Genomic DNA, 25,906 nt, shown 5'->3' with positions numbered 1-25,906 from the left:
AGACCTGTTCAGGTCCTGGTTCTTGGCTGGGCACTAGGAATGGGTGATATTTTACCGTTCACGATATACCGTCAAAAAAATTCCCCACGGTAAGAATTTGTCATCTTGCGCTAAAAACGATAAATTCCCGTTGATGACGTTTTTGTGGAAAGTCTGAGGAAGGAAGGAAGGAAGGAAGGAAGGAAGGAAGGAAGGAAGGAAGGAAGGAAGGAAGGAAGGAAGGAAGGAAGGAAGGAAGGAAGGAAGGAAGGAAGGAAGGAAGGAAGGAAGGAAGGAAGGAAGGAAGGAAGGAAGGAAGGAAGGAAGGAAGGAAGGAAGGAAGGAAGGAAGGAAGGAAGGAAGGAAGGAAGGAAGGAAGGAAGGAAGGAAGGAAGGAAAAAAGGAAGGAAGGAAGGGAAAAAGGAAGGAAGGAAGGGAAAAAGGAAGGAAGGAAGGAAGGAAGGGAAAAAAGAAGGAAGAAAGGAAGGAAATGAGCCAGAAAGAAAGAAAGAAAGAAAGAAAGAAAGAAAGAAGAAGAAAGAAAGAAAGAAAGAAAGAAAGAAAGAAAGAAGAAAGAAAGAAAGAAAGAAAGAAAGAAAGAAAGAAAGAAAGAAAGAAAGAAAGAAAGAAAGAAAGAAAGAAAGAAAGAAAGAAAGAAAGAAAGAAAGAAAGAAAGAAAGAAAGAAAGAAAGAAAGAAAGAAAGAAAGAAAGAAAGAAAGAAAGAAAGAAAGAAAGAATGAATGAATGAATTGGTTGAATTGGTTGAATTGGTTGCTTTTTTTATCGTCATTTTTATCGTTATCTGGATAAATGCCAGAAATTATTGTGATACATTTTTTAGTCCGTACTGCCCATCCCTGCTGGACACGGAGAACCCGTCCGGAGCCATAAAAGTGGAGGTACAGTCCCTTAAAGTTTGGGTCGTTTTCTCGCCACAACGGAGGAAGATGAACTCCTCAGACAGAAACCACAGAAGAATACTTCTCTCTTCAGCTGTTTGTTCCGGCAGGTCTGACAAAATAACCGGCGTCCATGACAGTTTAAGCAGGCGGTGATGAAGGGGGCGGCGCCGCCGTGTCATGTTAGACAATCACAGCCGAGACCCCTGACACGCCGCCGCCAGCGTGTAACAAAGTACCGCGGCAGGCGACAAACGACAGCGCGCTTAATTTGCTGTGCAATGTTCCTGTAATTAGGTGAATTTGGCGCCGGCGGCGGCGAGCGACAGCCAGATCAAGGTCTTGATGAATTAGGGGTCTACTGTCAAGATCACATCACATTAATCAAGGTGGGCCGGTCCGTGGACGCCCCCCCCGCCCCCCGAGTCCCCGCCGCCGTGATGAATGGCGCTGCTGGCGGCAGGCGCGACGCCCGCATCACCATCAGACCTGTGAATTTAACTGGAAGTTAAATTCCTCGCCGCTACGCCCATCCCAGAGCCGCTCTGGGTTTCCTGGAGACGGGAAGCCGTCGGCGTCCAGGAGTTCATCCCCAACTACGGAACGTCCCGAGAAGAACTTTGACTGCCGTTGTGTATCTATGATTAGTACGGAAGAGTATTAGGGCCAGGCTGGAGAAAAATTAAAATATTTTAGAGGAGGAAGATTTTTTTTTCATTATGCACAAAAAGTCGAAATGTTGAGAAAAAAGTCAAAATTTTGTGAATAAAATTGAAATGTTGAGAAAAGAGTAGAAATGTCGAGATTAATGTTGAAGTACAATTTCGAGAATAAAGTCGAAATATTGAGAAAAAAGTCAAAATTTCGTGAATAAAGTAGAAATGTCGAGATTAATGTTCAAGTACAATTTCGAGAATAAAGTCGAAATGTTGAGAAAAAAGTCAAAATTTTGTGAATAAAATTGAAATGTTGAGAAAAGAGCAGAAATGTCGAGATTAATGTTGAAGTACAATTTCGAGAATAAAGTCGAAATGTTGAGAAAAAAGTCAAAATTTTGTGAATAAAATTGAAATGTTGAGAAAAAAGTTTAAATTTCGAGAAAAAAGTCAAAATGTTGAGAAATAAGTCAAAATTTCGTGAATAAAGTTGAAATGTTGAGAAAAGAGTAGAAATTTTGAGATTAATGTTCAAGTACAATTTCGAGAATAAAGTCGAAATGTTGAGACAAAAGTCAAAATGTCGAGATTAATGTTGAAATACAATTTCGAGAAAAAAGGCGAAATTTCGACTTAATTCACAAAATTTCGACTTATTCACAAAATTTCAACTTTATTCTTGAAATTGTATTTCAACATTAATCTCGACATTTCGACTTTTTTCTCGCATTTCGACTTTTTCGCGATGTGCACAATAAAAAAAAATCTTCCCCTCTCAAATATTGTTTCTCCTGCATGGCCCTAATACTCTTCCGTAGATTAGGGATGGGAATCGAGAACCGGTTCTTGTTCAGAACCGGTCTCCAATGTTTAAATTCCTCGCAATTGTTTAAAATTTTGCAAACGATTACCTTCGATTCCAGTGGGGCGTTAATGACGTCAGCACACACTTTGCTAAGCAACGTGCGTCAGCCAGTCCAGGCAATACAAACGCTCAAAAGTCTGGTTACATTTCAGTTAAAAAAGAGGACAACAGGGAAACTTGAAATACCTGCCAAGTTACACTTAAAAGAATAATAAAAGCCAGTTTGATTAAGAAATATCATGATAATTGTTAAGTTAGGTGGATTTCTTTTTTCTCTCCCTTTTTTTAGCATCATTGTCATATTTTTTTTTCTTTGAATCAAAAAAGAATACGACTATCTGTGTTTGACGACAGCTATTTTGTGTTATTTTGTTGTAGGTTTTTTTTTTTTTTTTTTTAAATTACATAATTTGTTTTTGTTTTTTTAATTATTACATTAATTCAAATTTGATTTCTCAGGAAAAAGGGACAGATAAAATAAGCTTAGTCTTCTTTCTGTTCCCTTTCATTCAAGGAAGGAGATTTGTTTTAATTATATTGAACTGTTTTGTTTTTACTTTAATGAATTAAATAAAGAATAAAGAATAAAGAAGAAGAATACGTCCCAAGTGGTTATATAGTCGAAGGGAAAACAAACATGCTATCAACATGCTAAAACATTTGTGCAAACAGCAACCAATAATAATCAATAAATGTCACGTTTTCAATCCACTCCGGACCGACGTCAGTGATTCTCAACCCACAGCAACGTTAGCATGTCCTTGGCTAATAATACTGCAGGTTAACAAACGAATACTGCCCATGGTTACATGATGTTTTTAATAATTCTGAATTAAACTATTTTCCTTGGAGTTTACATGGAAATAGTAATTCCGAATTGAGGTTTACATGGAAAACACGTTTGATCGGCTTTATCCAATTCCTCTACAGGTCTGGGGGTTGGGAAGGTTCTGATTGGATAGGGGGGGGGACCGGAAGTTATGTCTACCGGAAGGAAAACTAACTTAGCCGCTACAACTTTGAAAAGCTCACAATTTTCATGTTTCCTGTTTCCATCTGTTCTTTTAATTATTTCCAGGTCCTCCAAGCTATTTATTAAATAAATGGTCTCTGCTCTTGACCACCGTTTACTGCGTGCTGCCATCTTGAAACTTTGTTTGGAAAAACAAGCCCAGTGGAATATAAGCGTCATGGAGACAGACGGGGGAGGGAACGAGCAGAAAGAAAGACCGGAATTAATTTAAAGTGGAATGAGTGTAAACATGATCGCGGAATTATTCTACTTGGATTTAAAATCACAATAAACCAGCCACTTACTTCAGAATTAAGTCTAATTCAGAATGGCCATTTTAATTCGGAATTAGGTGTTTACATGGTCATTTTGAATCAGATTTAATTTTAATTCTGAATTAAACAGGAATTAAACTTCCCATGTAAACGCACTGATTGTTGTCCTTTTTTTTCCCCAAATGAAACATCGATAAGGGAATGGATAAAGAACCGAATCATTAAGCAGAATCGACAATGGAATTGGAATCCTAAAAATCGTATCAATTCCCATCCATATCTATGATGGAGCGGGATCTGGGTCCAGTTCCGGTTTAAGAGAAACGGAGCTGCACGTGTTTCACGCCTGCTGTTTGGGAGCTCGTCAGTAAAGACACGTTTCTGTCTAATCAAGTAAGAAGATGTCAGACTGTAAGATTCTGTGAGAGAAGTTCTCACGGGTCAGAACAGATCTGACAGACCCAACTTTGAAAGCAGAATCCTGAGAAGTCGACATTTATTGAACTAAACGCTCCTCGGCAGCGTCTCCTTCCCGACTCTTCCCGCTCGGATCTTCACACTCCGCCGGGCTTCAAAGCCTTTCCCCCCCGGCGGGTCGGGGCCCGGAGAGCAAAGCCGGCCCGCTTCATCAAACCCGGAGGACACCCGGAGGAGAGACTTCCAGCCGGCATTCCGTATTCACTTTGGACGCCAGCGGGAAGCTGTCGGCGTTTGATGCCGGAGCTGGAAAACACTCAGCTCTCATCAGCGTCAGCAGCAGGAGCTCCGGAGGAGAACACCAGGACCCGGGCCTGGTTCTGTGTGTGGACTAGGGGTGTAACGATACACTAATCTCACCATACGGTACGATACATGATATTGAGGACGATACGATACGATATTATAGCCAGTACTGGAGTTGAGGGGGGATGAGGGGAGATGGCATCCCCCCTGAAATAAAAACGGTCCTAATCATCCCCCCTGTAAAACTGCCATCCCACCTTTCCATCCCTTATGTCATTTCATCAATGAATGTGGTTTTACTGCTATTTCAACATTTAGAGTCATCACCAGAAAAATAACATCAGAAAAATAACTTATTTGACAATTTTCACCTGTTTCAAGTAAATTTTCACTTGAAATAAGTAGGAAAATCTGCCAGTGGGACAAGATTGATCTTCTATTACAAGCAAAAAAATCTTGTTCCACTGGCAGATTTTTCTACTTATTTCAAGTGAAAATCTACTTGAAACAGGTGAAAATTGTAGTTTTTTCCAGTGATGAGTCTTGTTTTAAGTGTAATGAGATTTTTTTACCAAAATGAGACATTTTAACTAGAAATAAGACAAATATTCTTGTTAAGATTGTGAGTTTTTGCAGTGATCCATTTTACTTATCCTGTGAAGGACAGAGTCATATTGATAAGTTCAGAAAAGTGTTTTTTATTGTTGTGTTTTGATGTATTTGATGTAAGCCCAGTGGATATTTAAAGCTTACAGAAGGCTGCATTTAACTGCTGCTATGTCATTCCTGCAGTATTTCTGCAGGAATGTGCTATCAGTGCTATTATTTGTAATAATATATTATATTATTTGTAATCAGCACAAATTATCTGTCCCCATATGATAAAATCCACCATCCCCCCTGATTTTTTTTTACAACTCGAGTACTGGGTGTAACGATACACTAATCTCACGATATTGAGGTCACAATAACGATACGATATTATAGCAGTATTTTTTTAACAACCTTGAATGAGGAACATATGACTGGAAAAAAAATGTCTTTTATTTGAAAGACACAAAATATAAAACAATACTGTACGTTTGCCCTATTGTTACAGTTTGTAATGCTTTATAACTGTTTAAGTTTTAAAGAGAAAGCCAGGCCAACCATTTTACACAAACTGAACTAAAAGTAAATGTCAGGTTTGCATTATGCATCTTCAGTTTCATACAAGTACAAATATTTAGCCACAAACTGAATAGTTTCTCTCATGTATGACTTGACTTTTTTCTTTTCCAGAAATTTAACAACTAAAATTAAATAAATAAGTAAAAGTAAATAAATACATACAATTTTACATCATAAAAAAGATTTATTCATGCTCGCCTTATAAGTGTAAGAGGATTTATTTTTGTTAAGTTTATTTTGGTAATTCAGGGTTGATTATTTTATAAATATATTCTTTATATTCTGTAAATCAGGGACTATAATGACACTCGTCAGTTTATCTGTAGTGATTAGTATGTTTTAGATTGGGCGGAGTGATACGCCACAGTACGGCACTAGGTGCTGTGTTGATGTTCTAAAATCCTACACTGTTGAGGGACATTAAAGTACACTGGAACTCAGCAGAAGTTTCCCCGTGTTTATCCTACTCACCACCCCAAAAAGGTTTAATTTAATAAGGTAAGGCTTAACTCTACACCAACCTTACATAAGTAAAAGTTCAGGGCTCAAAACGGGACCGCAAAACGGGACTAGTTTCTCTGAGCGGAGGAAGATTTTGGTCCGCGGGTCGAGGCGCGGTCAGCACCAATACGCTGCGCGTTACTAGTCAACACAATAGATTAATATTAATAACCCAATATCGCGATACACTTTGTCACGTCCACGACACGTATCGTGAAATTCCGTGGCACGATATATTGTTACACCCCTAGTGTGGACCTGAGCTCTGGTTCAGTCTGGATCAGCCCAGTTGTGAGTTCTGGTTCTGAGAGTTCTGGTTCTGAGTAGATCGGTCGGGCCCGATCACGGCATTTTCAGAACATCGGTATTGGCCAAAAAAGTCTCGGGACATACCTAGTTATTAATGTTTTTAATATATATTAAATTGTTTTATATATCGTTGCATTTAACGTCACTTCCGGCCGTCGAAGTAAGCAAAACTAACATGGTTTAATGTTTGGATTGTGAAAGTTTACATAATATTATGTTCATGTTCATTAAGCTGCTGCTATTCATTTCATTCATTCAGAATGTTGCACTAAGGTTAAGCCAAAAAGTATTTTAATTTTCTTGTGTTTGTGAGTTTGACTGGATGTCATTCAACCACCTCTTTTGAAGTTACATTTATTAGGGCCCGAGCACTTACAGTGCGAAGGCCTTATTGTATCTGTAGGAATTTTTATTTTTCTCGTTTTTTTTTTTTTCAACGAAATGAGTGCCTTTTTTCCCCCTAAACGTGCCCCAAAAGTCAACAAATTTTGCACGCAAGCCAGGCCTGGCGAAAAATTGGATATTAAATGGTTTGCATTAATGGGCGTGGCCTAACGGCTCAACAGCGCCCCCTAGAAAACTTTGTGCCTCAAGCCCCACAATACGGTTTGACGTACATGCACGAAAAAAATCGATACACACCTGTATCATGTCGCAACTTAAAGAAAAGTCTCTTGGCGCCATGGCTGAAACCCAACAGGAAGTCAGCCATTTTGAATTAATCATGTAATTTTGGCGCAATTTATGCCATTTCTTCGGCAGTTAATACGGCCCGAACCGTAACGTGCACCCAGGTGTGTTATACATCAAAATGTGCGTCTCCATCCTGCGACGACGCGCATTACTTTTCTCAGTCAAAAGCGTTACCGTGGCGACGATAGATGCCAAAAAGCGCGCCCCCCCCCTTCATCTGATTGGTCCAAATTTGATAGTTCCTACTTTCTGCAATAACTTTTGAATGGTTTGACATAAAGAGTCGTGGGTGGTGTCATCGGACTCGGTTTTTAGTCCTTGAACATAATTGGTGCAAATTATATATATTATATAGAGAGTTGTGGGTGGTGTCATCGTACTTAGATTTGAGTCCTTGACCTTTATTGGTGGAAATTGCAAGCGCAAGGACCCGTTCATCGCTGCTTGCAGCTTGAATTCATTTTTGTTATTGCACTATTCTGCACTTTTTGTTTTAGTTTACAATTTCATTTTGTTACATTTTGTGGCACCAGACCTGATAAGCTTTGTTGAAATAAATGTCCATGTTGTTCTCCAATGGACAAGAAAATAAACTTGGGATAATTTGAGTTTTAGTCCTCTTTTTTTTTCTTTTTTTTTATGTTAATTCATTGCCAAAATGTGTCTGATCGGGAAAAAGTATCGGAAATGTATCGGGAGCCAAAAAAAGTGATCGGATCGGGATACTCAAACTCAAGTGATCGGGAGTTAAAAAAATCCTGATCGGGACGACCCTAGTCCTGAGAGTTCTGGTTGTGAGAGTTCTGGTCCACCTGGATCGGAGCGGGGGGTTTACCTGTGCACGGCATGCAGCGTGTGAGGCTCGTAGTGGTACCGGGCCTCGTGGTACCGGGCCTCGTGGTGCCGGACGTCGATGGGGATGGGAGCGTGGAAGGCGGGGAAGAGGTGGGGGGGGGCAGCTGGACGGAGAGACGGAGAGAAGAAGAGAAGAGGATGAGACGGGGAGGAGGGGGAGGAAGGGGAGACTTCAAAACCCAGACGTTTCAAAGGAAGCTACAATAAAGCAGCAGAACCTCAGACGGGCCTCGTGCAGAACCTCGGCTCCATCACACCAGTGGGATCAATAAATAATCAAAGTCCTCCTAAGAAGTCCGACGGCTGCAGCATGAAACATCTGCAGCCTCGGACCCGGACCTGCAGCCGTAGGGTCGCCACCTTTCACAAACAGAAATAAGGGACGCCCTGATTTCAGCAGCCCAGGCGCCAGAAAAAGGGACATCCCCAAAACGTCTAAACTGCTTAGAAATGTATTTTTTTTATTTTATATGAAAAAACAAAATGCTTTGATTTAAAGTGCCTTAATAGTTTGAACTTGCATGAGCCTTACAGACAGCCAACCATACTAGCAACTGAAATGCTATGTATGTCCACATCAGCCCAGATGTAGAATATACAGGTGAAGATCGGGAAATTAGAATATGGTTTAAAATAGGCCTGTGTTGAAAAATCGATTTTCCAATTCTAAATAGATTCTCATATTAATTCCTAAAAATCAATTCTTATGTCTAAAGATCGATTTCTTTTTTTTTTTTTTTTCCCTCCATCATTTTCGCCAGGTGAACTTTAATCCCAGTAATCGGACACACAGTTTGTCATGACACTTCTGAAAAATGCAGGTGCTTCATGGCAATATGTGTGCGTGGTGAGAGAATAAATTAGATAAGGTAAAATGATTTGTTTACTGCATGAACTGTTGCAATTTCTTTCTTTTTTGCACTTTAAATGGATATTGAAAGGCCTGTTTGAGTTATTTATTTCTTAGTTATTTCACAATAATTATTGTGAAATAATTATTTCACTAGTTATTTTACAGTCATATAATTCAGGCAACAGCTCAAAAAACATTTTAAATAACACTAAGCCAAATCAATATCGAATCAGATTGAATCGAATCATGATAATCGATTCTGAATATGAAGAATCAGAATCGAATTGATTCTTGACATTTGAATCGATCCCCATTAATCGATAAAACATTACTTTTACTTTTATACTTTAAAGGTATTGTGACTTCATTTTTAACATGCTTTTAACACTATTAAAAGTCTTGGCCAACATCCCTCAAATGTGTCTAAAAGAGTGTAACAAGAAAAACTTCACTCCAGTACTCCATTCCTGGCTTTTTATTACAGTGTTTTTTGCGCCGTGAAAAATGCTTCCTTTTCCCCCTTTCCTGTCAATCATTGCTCCGCTCCTCCTCCAAACCTCCTCCTCATCCAGCCATACGCTAACAGCGGCGTCGGAGAGTTAAGCCGGGAGCGACAGGCGAAGCATGCACGGAAAAGCAGCACGGCGAACCAGAGCAAACAATCATAAAAATAAAGGCATGCAAGCAGCAGTGTCACCTTATCTTAAGTCCAGTCAGTGGCCGCGGGTCTTCTTAGCAGTTTTCCTCCGGTGACGAGAACAAAAGAGGCTCTAAATTGCTCCGTGTTAAGCCTGATTTATGGTTCCGCGTTAAATCGACGCAGAGCCTACACCGTAGGGTTCAGCGTACGGTGCGCGTCGCCGCGTAACCCTACGCCGTAGGTTCTGCGTCGTGTAACGCGGAACCATAAATCAGCCTTTATGGTGCGCTGGAGAGGAGCGGAGACAGGGAGCTGGGTGGAGGGGGCGGTGATTTAGCGGGCCGTTACGTAACGGCCCGCCACCAAACCAGATGAGCCGTTTTTGCACAGTTATGCGGAAAATTCCAGAAAGCACACAATACACTGAATGTTAAAAGTTCGTTGTTTTTTGGGTGTAATTGATGTAAAGACACCCAACAAAACACAAAAAATCAAGAAAAATTAGTTTTTCATGTCACAATACCTTTAAGTAGTTTTGAAACCAGTACTTTTATACTTTTACTTGAGTAAAAAACTTGAGTTGATACTTCAACTTCTACAGGAGTATTTTTAAACTCTAGTATCTATACTTCTACCTGAGTAATGAATATGAATACTGAAGACACCTCTGTTGATAACTGATCATCATCATGAGGATGAGGCTGCTCTAGTTTTCCCATCTTCAGTCTGACTCGATACCGCCCCCTTGGCCTCTGGTTGACCTGGCAGACCCGGTCCTGTTTCCCTCTTAGGGAGCTTCCCAGATCTGGGAAGTTTACCAGGAACGTCGGGACTAGAATCACAGATGGATCAGGTTTTCCATCTTTAGAGGCTCCGTCTCCGTCGAGTCGTCCCTGATTTGCTCTCCCTTCAGTTGTGGTTTCCACGGCGACCTGTGCGGCTCGTCCAGCTGATCTCAGCATCTCCGCCGTCACAGAGGCTCTCGTGGGGACTGGGGGGTCAGGGATCATTACCCGGCCTCCGCCCGGCCCGGTGCTGGACTGGGGGGTCCTGTTGGAGCCCCCGGGGTCCTGGACCTGAGAGTCAGCATTCACGGGTCGTTGCTCTGGACCCCGGCAGCGTGACGGACCGGTCTGGTCCCCGGACGCCCCTCGGACCTAGACCTCGGATTCCGGACCTCTGACGGGTGATAGGGGGTTTAAAGACCTCAACATGATTTCAGAAGCATCAACATCTTTTATTTCTAAAAATGTCCATCAGAAACGAGGAAGTTCTCGGGGACTTTCGCAGCTTCCCGGCCCGTTTCTGCTGCTGACGTTGAGAAACTGAGAGCGAAACACTTTCAGGTGAAGCTAAAAGAAGCCCGGCGCGGCGGTGGGAGTGGACGGGGTCTCGAGTAGGGGATCTGCGTCTCCCCAACTCTCACGAGCGCCGGCCTTTTGTCCTGCGGGTGGCGGGAGAACAATGGAGCTGTCTGGGTGATGGAAGAACCCGCGCCCAGGGAGGCTCCGCCCCCATGACTGGCTGAATCCCCCCCCAGAGAGCCGGCCGCCACCGCCACCGTTTCTGCCGCTCTTTACTGAGCATGCTCCTTTTTTGTTACTACTTCATTTCCTTTCAGCCATTTTTATTCTCCAGGTAGTTTTATTTATGACTCGGACCGACGAGTCTCGGTGACCCAGATTCACCCAGATTTATTCATGGGAATAAATGCCATCTTTAGTGAAACTGATCTACAACATGTTTTCATAAATGGTCAGCGGTGTAATGTTCAGTTTGTGAAGCGTATGTTATTCTCTGAATATAAAGAAAAATGGGCCAACGACATCTGGCATAAACCCAAACTTAGAACTTACCGGTTGACGAAGAATATTTATTGTCCTGAACCTTATGCAACCTTACCCCTGGATAGATCAAAAAGATCATTACGTGCTCAGTTGCGAACTGGGATTCTCCCTCTGGCCATAGAAACAGGTATAACTGTTCCTGAAGAGGAAAGATTATGTAGTGTTTGTGACCTGAATGTTGTTGAGGATGAACTTCATTTTTTGTTTTATTGTCCATTGTATGATGAAGCCAGGAAGTTTTTATTTCAGAGAATGCAAGATCGTAAACCTGAGTTGTTTTGGAATGAGGATGATGTTAAATTGGAATGGTTTTTTAAAGAGGAGGGTTTCTCTATAGCTACCTTTTATAAAGAGAGCCTGGAAACAGAGAAAGGACAAATTATATGAAAATTCAGAAAAGATCTGATCTGTAATGTATAAGTGGATATTATAATTTTGTGTTTGTGTTTTTGTTTGTACGTAGTTGATGTTTGTTTGCTGGCGTAGGGTATCTGTGTCTTGTAAGCCCTTATAGGCTGGGCACCTTAAAGGTGTATGACACATAAATAAAAAACAATTCATTCATTCATTCATTCATTCATTCATTCATTCATTCATTCATTCATTCACCACAACCAGGTCATCCCCGTCCCAGGGGCAGGTATTTTATTATTTTACCTCTTTTCTTATCATTTTATTTAATTTTATTTGTTATTTAAGCATACTCTTAAATTAAATACTTATGATTTTTGAAAACCGCGCAGTTATGGATAAGCCCTGAATGCAGGCATTGTGACATAGAATTGTCAAATTGGTTTGATTCACCACAAAAATCGACACAGATTACTTAATACTGTATTTGACCCGGTCTTTGTACGTTTTGACTATATAGAAACGTAATTCTTGCCATTGTAAGAATGAGATGTACCTGCTGTACTCAGATTCACCACAAATACCCCCTCCCAGGGGTATTTTATTATTTTACCTCTTTTCTTATCATTTTATTTCATTTTATTTGTTATTTAAGTGTACTCTTAAATTTCATTTAAATTTTTTTCTTTATTTCATTCAAAAAAAAACAAAAAACAATTCAATATAAATGTTCATAAATTGTGAATGGAAAGGGAGCAGAAAGAAGAAGAATCGTATCTAATCTGCCCCTTTTTCAAAGAAATAAATTCACAAATGACATAAATTACAAATAAAAAAAAAACATAAACTAAGTAAATAAAAAAATAAAATAAAATAAAATTACCGCCGTCTATGGGTATGTCAATCAAACTTAACTAACATATTTCATTATATTTACTTAACATACAGGCTTTAATTGTTCTAATTAAATACGAATGATTTTTGACAACCACGCAAAGTTATGGATAAGCCCTGAATGCAGGCATTGTGACGTAGAATTGTCAAATTGTTCTGATTCACCACAAAAATTGGCACAGATTACTTTTGTAATACTGTATTTGACCTGGTCTTTGTACGTTTTGACCGAATAGAAACGTAATTCTAGCCATTTTAAGAATGAGATGTATCTGCTGTACTGCCCTTACTTTTTAACAATTTGTGCTTTTTATTATTTTACCTCTTATCTTATCATTTTATTTCATTTTATTTGTTATTTACTCGTTAATTTTGTCTTGCCGCTTTTTTTTTTTCTTTCTTTCTTTTTTTTTTTTTACCTTGTCTGCACACATATTAATGGTTGATACCATGCTGGTAAAAACCTAAGGCATATATATATGATTGTTACTAATCCGCTGCTAAACCAGGAAGCAAGAACACATGGAGGCACACGTCGAAAACTGGAAATCTGCAACAAAAACCACAAACGAAACACAAAACCGACACGGAGCCGACCAAAACACGAGCAGCAATCGACCCAAATCTCGAGATCCAATCACAGTCTAAGCTAAGCTACCACTAGCTAACCCCAAAAACTACAGAGCGTGTGTATATCTATGTGTGTGTGTGCTTGTATGCATATGTCTGTGTGGCTATGTGTGTGTGTGTGTGTGTGTGTCTTGCTGCTTTTAATGTTGATGTAAAGCACTTTGAATGACCTTTTGTTGAATTTTTCTATACAAATAAACTTGCCTTGTTTATTATCCGGGGAGGGGAGTCGGGAGGAAACAAGTGAAGGAAATGAGGAAGGATGGGAAGTAACGAGGTAACTTTTACATTTTTAAGGGTTAAAACTTCAGAAATAAATGAAAAATAGTGAAGGAAGAACTATTGAGGTGTTTCAGGTGAAATCTGCCCCCCGTCAGGTGGTTGCAGGTTCAAATCTAACTTTTGTTAACGAGACTTTCAGCTGTTGTCTTTGACATCACCAGGATTGTTCGTTGGGACTGGGGTCACCTGACCACGACCTGGCTGCAGGTGAGTGGAGGCGGCGCGGCGGTGCCGGCGGGCAGGGTGTCGTTAGCAAACTGTTTGTGTAGTTTAGGAGCTTTGGAAGGGAGCAGAAGCGCTGCGATTGTGTCGGTGAGTAATCACCCACCTCCGCCGCTCGTCTGATTTATCACCCCTCCCTTAATAGCTCTGCTTAGCCGCCAGGTTTGTCCAGATTAAGTAATTACCTGGAGTTTATTGTTGCTCGTGGACGGCCGGCGATAAAAGCTGGTTGTCGAGCGCGGCGGCGGGAGTGGCGTGAAGCCGCTCAATGAGGGCGGTAATTAACATGCATCAGATTAAACAGCCTGCTGGGGGGTGTCAGTGCCCCCCCCAGCTCTGCCCCCCCTAACAGCTCGTAGATTAATGAAACCTCGCAGAACCAGGAACAGCACCTGACTGCAGGTGAGTCGCCTCTACAGGGGCGTACTAACGAGTAGGGCTGGGGATCGATTCAAATATCAAGAATCGATTCGATTCCGATTCTTAAGATTACTAGTATTATATTGAGATTAAACAGCAAGTATTGGCAGCTAATGATGCTGTAAGGACCAATCACCTCCCAGAATGCTGATAGAACTGCTTTCAGAAACATCATGGGTCAGAATTACCAAACAGATCCAGGGAGGAAACAGAGACGGATGAAATCGGTTTTATTTTTTCCCACATTCCGTTTTTATTTGTTCCATTTTCGGTCTATTTTGGTTTTGGTTTTTGAGCATTTGGTGTTTAGCATTTTTTGCAAATGTAACCCCAAGACAGTATATAAAGTACCGTAATGAAATATACACAATTTATGCAATTATAACCTAACACTTGAATGTTTTCATACCTTTAAACATATTTAAAGGCAAAAACATGAAACTAGTTATTCTTGTGTCCAACAAAACATTCCTTTTTTGGGGATAAACAAAAAAATAACCAAAAGTTGTAATGTAATGATGGAAAAAAAATGAATACATAAATAAATAAAAGAAAATTTAAAACAAATCCCCCCCCCCCAAAAAAAAATAAAAAATTGATCTTTAGACATATGAATCGATTTTTAGGAATTAATATGAGAATCGATTTAGAATTGGGAAATCGATTTTTTCAACACAGGCCTACTAACGAGGACCCCCCCCCCCCCCCCCCCCCCGGATCCATAGAGATGGATGGGGGGGACGGCCCCATGATCCCAGACACCTGAACCAGGTTTATAAAGCAGCCCCCACACCATCACTACGTTTACATCCAGTCAAAATTCAGGTTATTGCTAATATTCCGGTTACTGAAACATTCGGAATATTCCGTTTACATAGTTAGTTAAGCTGGGCATACACTGTGCGATATTTTAAATCGTTTGATTCTGCCCCATCTCAAACTGCACGACTAGATCGCTGAGGTCAAAAGTTCACAGTCCACGATTTATGGTCTCGCTATGTAGGACCCGATGCTCGGATGCTCCGTCTGCTCACACTATACGATCATAATCCTCCCGTCGGACTTCTATGTACTGGAACTCGAGGCTGGTTTTGGGGCGCGTCCTGGGGTGCGTCCTGCCCACCCGATCGAAGGTTATGGGGATCCCTTATTTTTTTATAATTCATTTTTTTTATATATATAAAAAAAAATCCCCAAATATCTGTACTGTTTCTGATTGGGTGGGCACTGCGCATCATTTTTAGACACAACAATGAATGCATACTTCAAAAGTTGTGTCTCAGCGGAGGAACCCGAAGACCTGCAAAATGAGCACTTCTTTGTGTTCAGAACAGCGCAGAGCGCACAACATTTATAAGGCGTTATAATTAACAGGGGGGCTGTGCCTGGGCTGGGACTCGTGTTTGCAGAGGCAGATTGTGACTGCTTTGCCCTGAAGGCTGATTTATGGTTCCGCGTTACACCAACGCAGAGCCTACGGCGTAGGGTACGCGGCGACCTGCACCGTACGTGGGAAATGCTGTCTTTTTTTTGCTATTAAAACATGATTTGTAATGTGAATTTGCAAAACTTAAACTACAAATAATAGTTTTTTGACGTGACATCAGAGATTGCGCATGCTCTCTGCGAAAGGATGAGGCAAATCTGGTCGCAGCTGCTTCAACTGTGTGATTCCTTCACGAGGAGCGACCAGGATTTCAAACACGCTTGATTTTCTTGCGACCTCACGATTTGTGATCGGGAGCTCGTCGTGAGGTGTTAATCTCTCGTCGTGAGGTGTAATCTCTCGTCGTGAGGTGTTAATCTCTCGTCGTGAGCTGTTAATATCTCGTCGTGAGCTGTTAATCTCTCGTCGTGAGGTGTTAATCTCTGGTCGTGAGGTGTTAATCTCTGGTCGTGAGGTGTTACTCTCTCGTCGTGAGGTGTTAATCTCTGGTCGTGAGGTGTTAATCTCTGGTCGTGAGGTGTTACTCTCTCGTCGTGAGGTGTTAATCTCTGGTCGTGAGGTGTTAATCTCTGGTCGTGAGGTGTTAATCTCTCGTCGTGAGGTGTTAATCTCTCGTCGTGAGGTGTTACTCTCTCGTCGTGAGGTGTTACTCTCTCGTCGTGAGGTGTTAATCTCTCGTTGTGAGGTGTTAATCTCTCGTCGTGAGGTGTTAACCTCTCGTCGTGAGGTGTTACTCTCTCGTCGTGAGGTGTTAATCTCTCGTCGTGAGGTGTTAATCTCTCGTCGTGAGGTGTTAATCTCTCGTCGTGAGCTGTTAATCTCTCGTCGTGAGCTGTTAATCTCTCGTCGTTACCCCACGTTTACTGCACGAGGCACGAGCAACGATTGGGTCAAAATCCGTCCCGATCCAAAAAAAAGTCGCACGACTGGAAAATCGTCTCAAAACGAGCCGACAATCGCACAGTGTATGCCCGGCTTAAGTTAGTTAGTTAGTTAGTTAGTTAGTTAGTTAGTTAGTTAGTTAGTTCATATTTGTTTCCGTCAATCACAAACATAAAAATCAACAAACAAGATAACACAGGTTTTTCTTTGGTCAACATTGTGATTATTTTGACCGAAAAGGTCCGGGCTTGAAGCATAACGCTTATCTACCCACCTTTAACAGAATAGAATATATATAGAAGAACAAATGAAGTATCATAAGTCTACACAAAATAATAATAATAACAATAATGACGATGATTATAATAATAATAGTAATAATAATAATAATAATAATAGTAATAATAATGATAGCTCTGAAAACAGAAAGTGAAACGATGCTAAGGAAACCGACAAAACCAATTTAAGTTGTCATTTTATCTCATGCATGTGTGCATTCTTCTTTGTTTGCTTATTGTGTTGCTATATATGTGCTTCTATATGGTATCTGTATGGTAATTAATCATTTGGGATATCTGGATCAAACCAGCGACGCACGGAGAACGTGATGACGCAATTAGCGTCATTTCAGCTTCTTCTTCCTGTATCCAAATTCAAAACAAATGCTGCTTTGCGCAACTTTTCTCTCTCCTTCTTGTAAATCTTCTATCCCGGTACTTTCTACCGTCTACAAATGCAGAAATGTTCATATCCTTCATTACATCTATGAAGTGATTAGTCTCCTCCTGGTCTTGCGTTTCTCCGTGTTTATAAGAACTTCCTGGACTCAAAAGACCAGGATTCCTTGTGAACAGAGCATGTGCAGAAAACAAATTCATGTTCCGTTTGATGGGGATATTCCGTTTGGTGTTTACATGACCCAATATTCGGGTTTTAAAAGGAGGAACCCAGGGGTAATATTCGGGTTTTTAAAAACCGGAATATGAGCAAATTCGGGTTATTCAAAGTGGTTTTGGTGTTTACATGGCCGTGCAAAACCGGGTTATTGCCAATATTCAGGTTCTAAAAGGGTTATTGATGCATGTAAACACAGTCCATGATGCTCCCCCCACCGTGCTTCAGGGGGAACTGGGGGGGTTTCCAGGTTGGAAGTCTCTCTTTTCCTTCCAGACTGACTTCAGTAAGGTCCAGATTGATCGATCAGGTGGTGTTTTGAAGCAAAAAAACAGTTTTAATCATGAGCGTAGAACTCCGAAAAAGCCTTCTCAGTTTGAGAGGAGCACAAAGGACGTTGTCTTCTCTTTGATTTTTAACAACTGCATCACAAAGCAGCAGAACGATCAATACAACCAATCGATAACAGAGCTTGATTCATCTTTTTAAATCTTCTGATGTCATCGTCAGACTAACAGGCTTTTGATTTCCCTTTAAATAAAGAAGGATAAATAAATAATAAAGAAAGAAAATCCTAGATGTTCTTGGCTGTTCAGGATGGGAACCAGCTGCTGAGGCCAGTCTGGTCACCTGATCAGCTCCACCCATCATTCCATTGATCTGATTGAGGACTAATCGTCCTGAAACTACCACTGTCCTTGATGAGGAAACTTGAGGTGATCTCCTCCTTCTCCTTTTTCCTTCTTTCTTTCTTAAATTTAATTTGAGAGGGACCATGTGCAATTAAAAATATAAATGTAAACATTTGATGCATTGCACCAGAGTAAAGGCTGAGTTATGGTTCTGCGTCAAAACGACGCAGAGCACACGCCGTCACCATGACGCCGTCGTGAACCTTCGGACTTCTCCGTCACTCCATTTTGCCGCAGTGTAGTACCCCCGCGACCCCTAGTTCGCGATCTTTTCCTGAATGGTTTATCCGATTTTTTCCGGTCACAGTGAATCAAAGAGATAAGGACAACTATTGTGCAAAAAACCAAAACAAAAAAAATCACACATACACGAAGAAAAGAGCGCTGAAAGTTCACGACTGCTTCAAACCGGAACCCGGAAATGTGTTGCTACCAAGCGACCCAATCACAGCCCTCTCGTCTGCGTGTGGTCTGCGTCGCCTCGACTCGTAGTTACAATTTTTGGGAGGTGCACGTCTGTGACGGCGTCACTGACGCCATCAGTGACAGCGTGTGGTCTGCGTCGACGCGTACCCTACGATTTGACGCAGAACCATAACTCAGCCATTAGCCTTAGGCTAATTTGCATCTTCAGTTCCTCCTCCCGTCCTCCAGGCTCATCCCAGCAGGTGGGTCCGGTTCCTTAAATCTATGGATCCGTGTCTGCGATGTCTCAGTTTGGGTTTTCAGGCTCGGGAGATGAAGTTGTTATTGTTTCAGCAAAAACAAACATCTTCCTTCATTGCTGTGTCCAACGGGTCTCTGGTCCCCGTTGGCGATGGGGAACCACTGACTTCAGGGCGTCTCCATCTCCTCCTGGAACGCAGCTCACCGTTGGGTTCTGGTGGGTTGGCGGCAGAGCCGCCGCAAGGGGTGTGCGAACCGTGCGACCGCACGGGGCCTCGCGCTATGGGCCGTTTTTTTGTTTTTTCAAAAAAATTATAATTTTTTTTTTTTCTTTTTTTCCCTTATAAATATCAACAGTCACGTTCCATTACAGACATAAATATGTACTAGTCTGTGCATATCAATAAATATATGTGCAATGATGCGCGTGTCTGTTGTTCAATACAACTGATCAGACCAAGCGCAGACACAAGCTGCTCTGATCCAGACGGGTGGAGTTGGAACAAACTGTCACACAATGTGGAGAGAACGAGACAGATTCAGGACATTTCCATCAGGGGATGAAAAAAGAAAAAAACTAAAGAAAATGGAAGAGTTTAATGCCTCTCTGAAAGGCTCGTTTGATAAATTTGTTACAAAAATCACCGATCCGACCGGGTCTCAAGCAGCCGTGGGGCCCCGCGTCGAGGCAAGAGATGATGATGAGGCAGGGGAAGGTATCCAGTATTTTGCTAATTGGAGAGTTAAAATTGCGCATATAGACACCCGATCCGACCCGAATAACCCAAAAATTTCGCCCGCGAGGGCCCCCCCCCGGCCATTTCGCACAGTCTCCCAGACGGCTCTGGTTGGCGGTGTCGGGATGTTTGCCATTCCTCCTCCTGCTTGGCGTTAATCAGCTGTTATTGCTGAACTCCAGCTGCTTTCTGCAGCACTTACACGGTGATTAGACAGCCTCGTCTCATTTCAGCGCTGTGTTGGGACGGCGCTGGGTGACGGTTCTGAGGGTGGAGGTTGTGGCTTCGGCTCGGTCGCTGCCTCGCTGGTGTCAACTACACCAATAAAGAACCCAACGGAACCTACGGAAATGACTTCTGGCTCCGGAGAGCAATTAACACCCTCAGACGTGAGCAGAGACTAATATCTGTTGATGCAGGGGGGCTGGAGTGGGAGTCACCGCTGGAATAACCTCAGCACCCCCCCCTCACAGCGGGACACGCCTCCAAACGGGTCACTGAAGCCCCTCTAACCAGGTTCTGCTCCAAACTGACATGTCTGATCTAAAACCAGTTCATCTCAGTAACTGGTTCATGTGAAGACAGCAGGGATCTACATAAAGTGTCAAGTGGAGTAAGAATATTAAATCTAAATCTTCCTCCTCCTATCTGGAGGTCCAGGACAGATGTTTTGTCTCGGATATGAAGGCGTGTTTTAAGGCCTTCCCTCTCGAGTGAAGCCTGAAACAAGCCAAGGAGGTCGGCTCATACGCTCCATTAAGGGCTGGATGTTTCTCTCTGTCCCCAGTTGGTCCAAGTCTAGAAGATCCTCCGCAAGACCTCTGTGAGGTCGGACCTATTAGAAAAGGGGTGAGTCCTTTTAGAAGAGGATGTGGATCCTTTATGTCATGGGTGTCAAATGTGCGGCCCGAGAGAGATTTTCATGCGGCCCGCGAGAAGTTTCCAACACAAAAAACAGAAATGTTAATTTACTAAAAAGGAAGGCATAAATCATTGCCATGAATCGCAGCTTATCCGATAATATATTTCTTCTACAAATCCATCGTTATTCCACAAAGAGAGCAGTTTTTCTACATTTTTTTAGTTTTCTAGAATGCATTTGCCGATTTTATTTCTTTGTAGACGGTCGTTTATTTTTATTAACTGACTACTATTATATATTTTCGCAGGAAAACTATGACTGCTAAAATAGATGATAGAAGATATTTATTCAGAGAATTTCAGTTTTGAATACGAGGATAGTGACAAAGTAAAACAGTTAAAAAAGAAGTGCTGACTTTTTCGGCACACTGGCATAAATATCCGCGCCAATTTTTAAAAATAAATACACTTAATTGTACTGGAAAAATCTCTAAATCACAAAGAAACACTCTCGGATGGAATAAGAAAGATTTAGCTTTTAATTAAAATTCCTATAAAAAAGCGAAATATAAAAAAATATTAAAAGTATCTTACATAATTTGAAACAAGAAATTTCAAGAAAATATCCTGAAGAAATATATTTTACATAATTAGAGTGTAAACAAAGCATAATTCCTTTAAAATTAACTAAACTGTTATTGATAACAGATAACAATAGTAAAAAAAAAAACGTTTTTGTTATTTTGAGCGTGCTGCCTGCGAGAAAAAAATTTGTCAAATCCGGCCCGCCAAGCAAAATGATCCTTTTAGAAGATTATGTGAATCCTTTAGAAGACAAGGTTGATCCTTTTATGGCGCTTTTACACTAGTACCGACCCGCCACGCCCCCATCTTGCGCTTTTCCACTACGGGTGGAGGCGTGCTGAGTAGATACTTTTTCTGTATCTATTCTGCCGAGGTTCTAAGCGGCTGAGTCAACCCTGGATCTGACGTCATCACACTACACGTCACCGATCGGTCGGAGGGCCGTCAGACGTTTGAATCAGGAAGCGGGAGTCAGCACAAGAGCAGCTCACAGCTTCCAATGGCAGCAAAAGTCTGTTTGGTGATCCAACTCTGAGGTGCAGATGTTCATAAACCTGGTGCTGAGGAGAGAATTAAAAAGGGATCTAGACGGGCGATAAGGAACGACCAGATCTACCAGGAGCTCTGTTTCTTCATAGCTGCTCACGGCTCCAGCTGACTTTTTTCAGCAGCGCCGACACAAACAAACAAAAAAAAAAAAGCATCGCCACTTGAAGCTTCTCTTAATCTCATTTTTTTTTAACTTGATATGGAACACAAGTCACAGACCCAGCAGCACATCTATCATCTCCTCCAGGTTCTACATCTTTAGTGTTGGTATCTTCTTTGTTTAGATACACAATCAAATACGTCACAGCAGCTTCACCAACCTCCTACTTCTGATCTGGGTGTCTAAAAACAAACGAAGACAAGGCGAGTCGAGTAGGTACTAGAATAAAAGCGCCATTAGAAGAGGATGTGGATCCTTTTTAGAAGAGGAAGTCGGACCTTTAGAAGACGACCTCAGTCAGCAGTTTATCTGAAGTTGTTTGTCTCATAAACATCCTGCTATGTTCTTTCTGTTTTTACACAAAAAGAAAATCAAGAGATTAATCTAGAACAGGGATTGGCAACCTGCGGCTCTAAAGCCGCATGCGGCTCCTTAACGCCGCCCTGGTGGCTCCTGGAGCTTTTTCAAAAATGTTTGACCTTTTTATCTTCTTTTTTCTTCTTTTTTTTCCTTTTTTTTCCTTTTGTTTCTTCTTTTCTCTTTTTATTTTTTTCTTCTTTTCCTTATTTTCTTTTTTCTTCTCTTTTTCCTTTTTTTCTCTTTTTTTCTTCTTTTTTTCCCTTTTTTTTCTTTTTTTCTCTTTTTATTTCTTCTTTTCTTCTTTTTTTTCTTATTTTCCTTTTTTTCTTTTTTCTTCTCTTTTTCCTTTTTTTCTCTTTTTTTTCTTCCTTTTTCCTTTCCTTTTTAATCTCGACATTTCAACTTTTTTCTTGAAATTTTGACTTTTTTCTCGAAATTTTGACTTTTTTCTCAAAATTTCGACTTTTTTCTCAAAATTTCGACTTTTTTCTCAAAATTTCGACTTCTTTCTCAAGATTGTACTTCAACATTAATCTTGACATTTCGACTTTTTTCTCGAAATTTTGACTTTTTTCTCGAAATTTCGACTTTTTTCTACAAAGTGCATAATGAAAAACAAAATCTTCCCTCAGTTATAACTAATATAGAAACATGCAGCATGTGTTGCCTTCATTCTAAGGCTTATACAAGACTTTTCATTTTTTGCGGCTCCAGACATATTTGTTTTTTGTGTTTTTGGTCCAATATGGCTCTTTCAACATTTTGCGTTGCCGACCCCTGAACTAGAGGCTCCGAACGTTTGCAGATGACTGGAACTAAAACGGATTCAGTCCCTTAAAAACCTCGAGCTTGTACTCTGGTTCAGATAAATGTGTTCATTTGTTCTTGTACAAGGATCCTGTGTCGGTCCGCCACCTCCTGCCCCATCAGCCCCCCACGGTGCCCCGGGGAGGGCAGGGGGGGGTCTGGGAGGGTTTAAGTGCTTACCGGCCTCCCCCTGGACCATCTTGCCTCAGCAGAAAGAGCGGTGAGGCTGCCGGGGGGCTGAGGGCGGCGGCAGCATCAATCAACCTCTCCAATGACAAACTCACTCTCAGCAAGATGGATGCTGGGAGACGGCGGAGCCCGTTAATCAAAGCTAACGTCCCCCGGTCGCTTCCTCTGGCCTAGTTTACAGACACAGACGGAGAGCAGGGAGGAGACCCGCGCTGCTGGAGAGAAGACTGCTTCCTGGAAATAAATTCAACAAGATCAGGACACGAGTAAACATCAGGAGGTCTTCATCATCTCTGAGGTCCAGAGTGTTTCCTTCTCAGAGCGGATCAATAACCCGGAAAACCTCGCTGAGGTGCAGTCAGGAGGAGGAGGAGGTCCTTACATCTCTTTGAGGGGTTGGAGTGGTCTGTAGAGGACCTGCAGGTCTGGATCTGGACCCGTTCGTTCGTTCGTTCATTCGTTCGTTCGTTCGTTCGTTCGTTCGTTCGTTCGTTCGTTCGTTCGTTCGTTCGTTCGTTCGTTTTTATATATTTCGAACATGTATATATAAAAAAAACAAGAAAAAAAGATAAGAGAAACAAATACAGGTGGGCATTCCACCACATAAAGAAAAAAAAACATCAAAAAACATATTTCAGTTACATGTTTGAAAAGGAGTGGGAGGAAGTATAAACTTATTTAATCCCACCCCCTTTCCACAACTAAACATGAATTATATGCCAGTATTTACGTTTTATACTACACACTAATTTGTATAAATAAATATATATAATTTTTACAAAAATAATCTCTTTAATACCAAATGTAAGCTCTATCATAAATATAATATACAGTAACTATGATATAAATATAATATGACTTATTTCCTGGAAGGGTTCAGTTGGGCTGTTGGCTCTTGGTTTGGACCAGGGGTCGGCAACCCGCGGCTCTTTAGCGCCGCCCTAGTGGCTCCTGGAGCTTTTTCAAAAATGTTTGACCTTTTTTTTTTCTTTTTTTTCCTTTTTTTTCTTTTTCTTCTTTTTTCTTTCTTTCTTTTTTTTCTTCCTTATTCCTTTCCTTTTTAATCTCGACATTTCGACTTTTTCCTCGACATTTCTACTTTTTTCTCAACTTTTCTACTTTTTTCTCAACATTGAATTCTTTCTCGTGATTGAACTTCATTATTAATCCCGACATTTCGTCTTTGTTCTCAAAATTTTTATTTTTTTCTCAAGACTTTTCTCGACTTTTTTCTCAAGATTGTACTTCAACATTAATCTTGACATTTTGACTTTTTTCTCAAAGTGCATAATGAAAAAAAAAATCTTCCCCCAGTTATAACTAATATAGACAGATGCAGCATGTGTTGCCTTCATTCTAAGGCTTATACAAGACTTTTCATTTTTTGCAGCTCCAGACATACGTTTTGTGTTTTTGGTCCAATATGGCTCTAAAACATTTTGGGTTGCCGACCCCTGGTTTGGATAGATTTGCTCTCATTCAGGGTTCGATGCAGGTCAAACGTATGTTTCATGGAACCTTGAAGAATTTGAGATCCATCAACTGAGTCTGACCTTTCTGAACTGTTTCAAAGCTCATGTTTGACTCCGACGTGGCGTCGCCCGCGCCGGGAGCAGGGTCGCGCTCCGGTAACTTTCAGCTTTGTTTTCCGTGGCAGAAATTGTTTTAAGCCTCTTAAAGTTACGATGGAAGAAAATATTCCAGAGAAAATCCAGGTTGACAGCAGAGAAGCCTTTAAGCATCACCTGGGATGTGTTTCCAGGACTACCTGAACAAAGGCAATAACTCTAAATTTAACCAATCCAGAGTCTCTTTCTTTCTTTCTTTCTTTCTTTCTTTCTTTCTTTCTTTCTTTCTTTCTTTCTTATATCTTTCTTTCTTTCTTATATCTTTCTTTCTTTCTTATATCTTTCTTTCTTTCTTTCTTTCTTTCTTTCTTTCTTTCTTTCTTTCTTTCTTTCTTTCTTTCTTTCTTTCTTTCTTTTTCTTTCTTTTTCTTTCTTTCTTTCTTTCTTTCTTTCTTTCTTTCTTTCTTTCTTTCTTTCTTTCTTTCTTTCTTTCTTTCTATCTTTCTTTCTTTCTTTCTTTTTCTTTATTTTTCTTTCTTTCTTTCTTTCTTTCTTTCTATCTTTCTTTCTTTCTTTCTTATATCTTTCTTTCTTTCTTTCTTATATCTTTCTTTCTTTCTTTCTTATATCTTTCTTTCTTTCTTTCTTTCTTTCTTTATTTTTCTTTCTTGCTCATATTTTTCTTTCTTTCTTTCTTTCTTTCTTTCTTTCTTTCTTTCTTGCTCATTTCTTTATTTTTTTCTTTATTTTTCTTTCTTGCTCATATTTTTCTTTCTTTCTTTCTTTCTTTCTTTCTTGCTCATTTCTTTCTTTCTTTCTTTATTTTTCTTTCTGGCTCATATTTTTCTTTCTTTCTTTCTTTCTTGCTCATTTCTTTCTTTCTTTCTTTCTTTCTTTCTTTCTTTCTTTCTTTCTTTCTTTCTTTCTTTTTCTTATATCTTTCTTTCTTTCTTTCTTTCTTTCTTATATCTTTCTTTCTTTCTTTCTTATATCTTTCTTTCTTTCTTTCTTTCTTATATCTTTCTTTCTTTCTTTCTTTCTTTATTTTTCTTTCTTGCTCATATTTTTCTTTCTTTCTTTCTTTCTTTCTTTCTTTCTTGCTCATTTCTTTCTTTCTTTCTTTCTTTCTTTCTTTCTTTCTTTCTTATATCTTTCTTTCTTTCTTTCTTTCTTTCTTGCTCATTTCTTTATTTTTTTCTTTATTTTTCTTTCTTGCTCATTTCTTTCTTTCTTTCTTTCTTTCTTTCTTTCTTTATTTTTCTTTCTGGCTCATATTTTTCTTTCTTTCTTTCTTTCTTGCTCATTTCTTTCTTTCTTTCTTTCTTTCTTTCTTTCTTTCTTTCTTTCTTATATCTTTCTTTCTTTCTTTCTTTCTTGCTCATTTCTTTATTTTTTTCTTTATTTTTCTTTCTTGCTCATATTTTTCTTTCTT

General features: G+C 40.4%; 1 protein-coding gene across 1 annotated transcript in view; it reads right to left on the bottom strand.

The window, feature by feature from the left end:
* The window catches only part of LOC133425090 (zinc finger protein GLI2-like), a 70,083-nt gene that overhangs the window by 25,409 nt on the left and 18,768 nt on the right, over window positions 1–25,906 (bottom strand). Inside the window, 4 exon segments of the mRNA XM_061715771.1 lie at window positions 7,919–8,042; window positions 8,240–8,298; window positions 10,170–10,588; window positions 13,627–13,712. Of these exon segments, the coding sequence (XP_061571755.1) occupies window positions 7,919–8,042; window positions 8,240–8,298; window positions 10,170–10,588; window positions 13,627–13,712 (688 nt within the window).

This window comes from Cololabis saira, chromosome 24, assembly GCF_033807715.1.
Source record: "Cololabis saira isolate AMF1-May2022 chromosome 24, fColSai1.1, whole genome shotgun sequence".
NCBI lineage: Eukaryota > Metazoa > Chordata > Actinopteri > Beloniformes > Belonidae > Cololabis > Cololabis saira.
The sequence above is the reverse complement of the archived record's forward strand: the minus strand, read 5'-3'. Positions and strand labels throughout refer to the sequence as shown.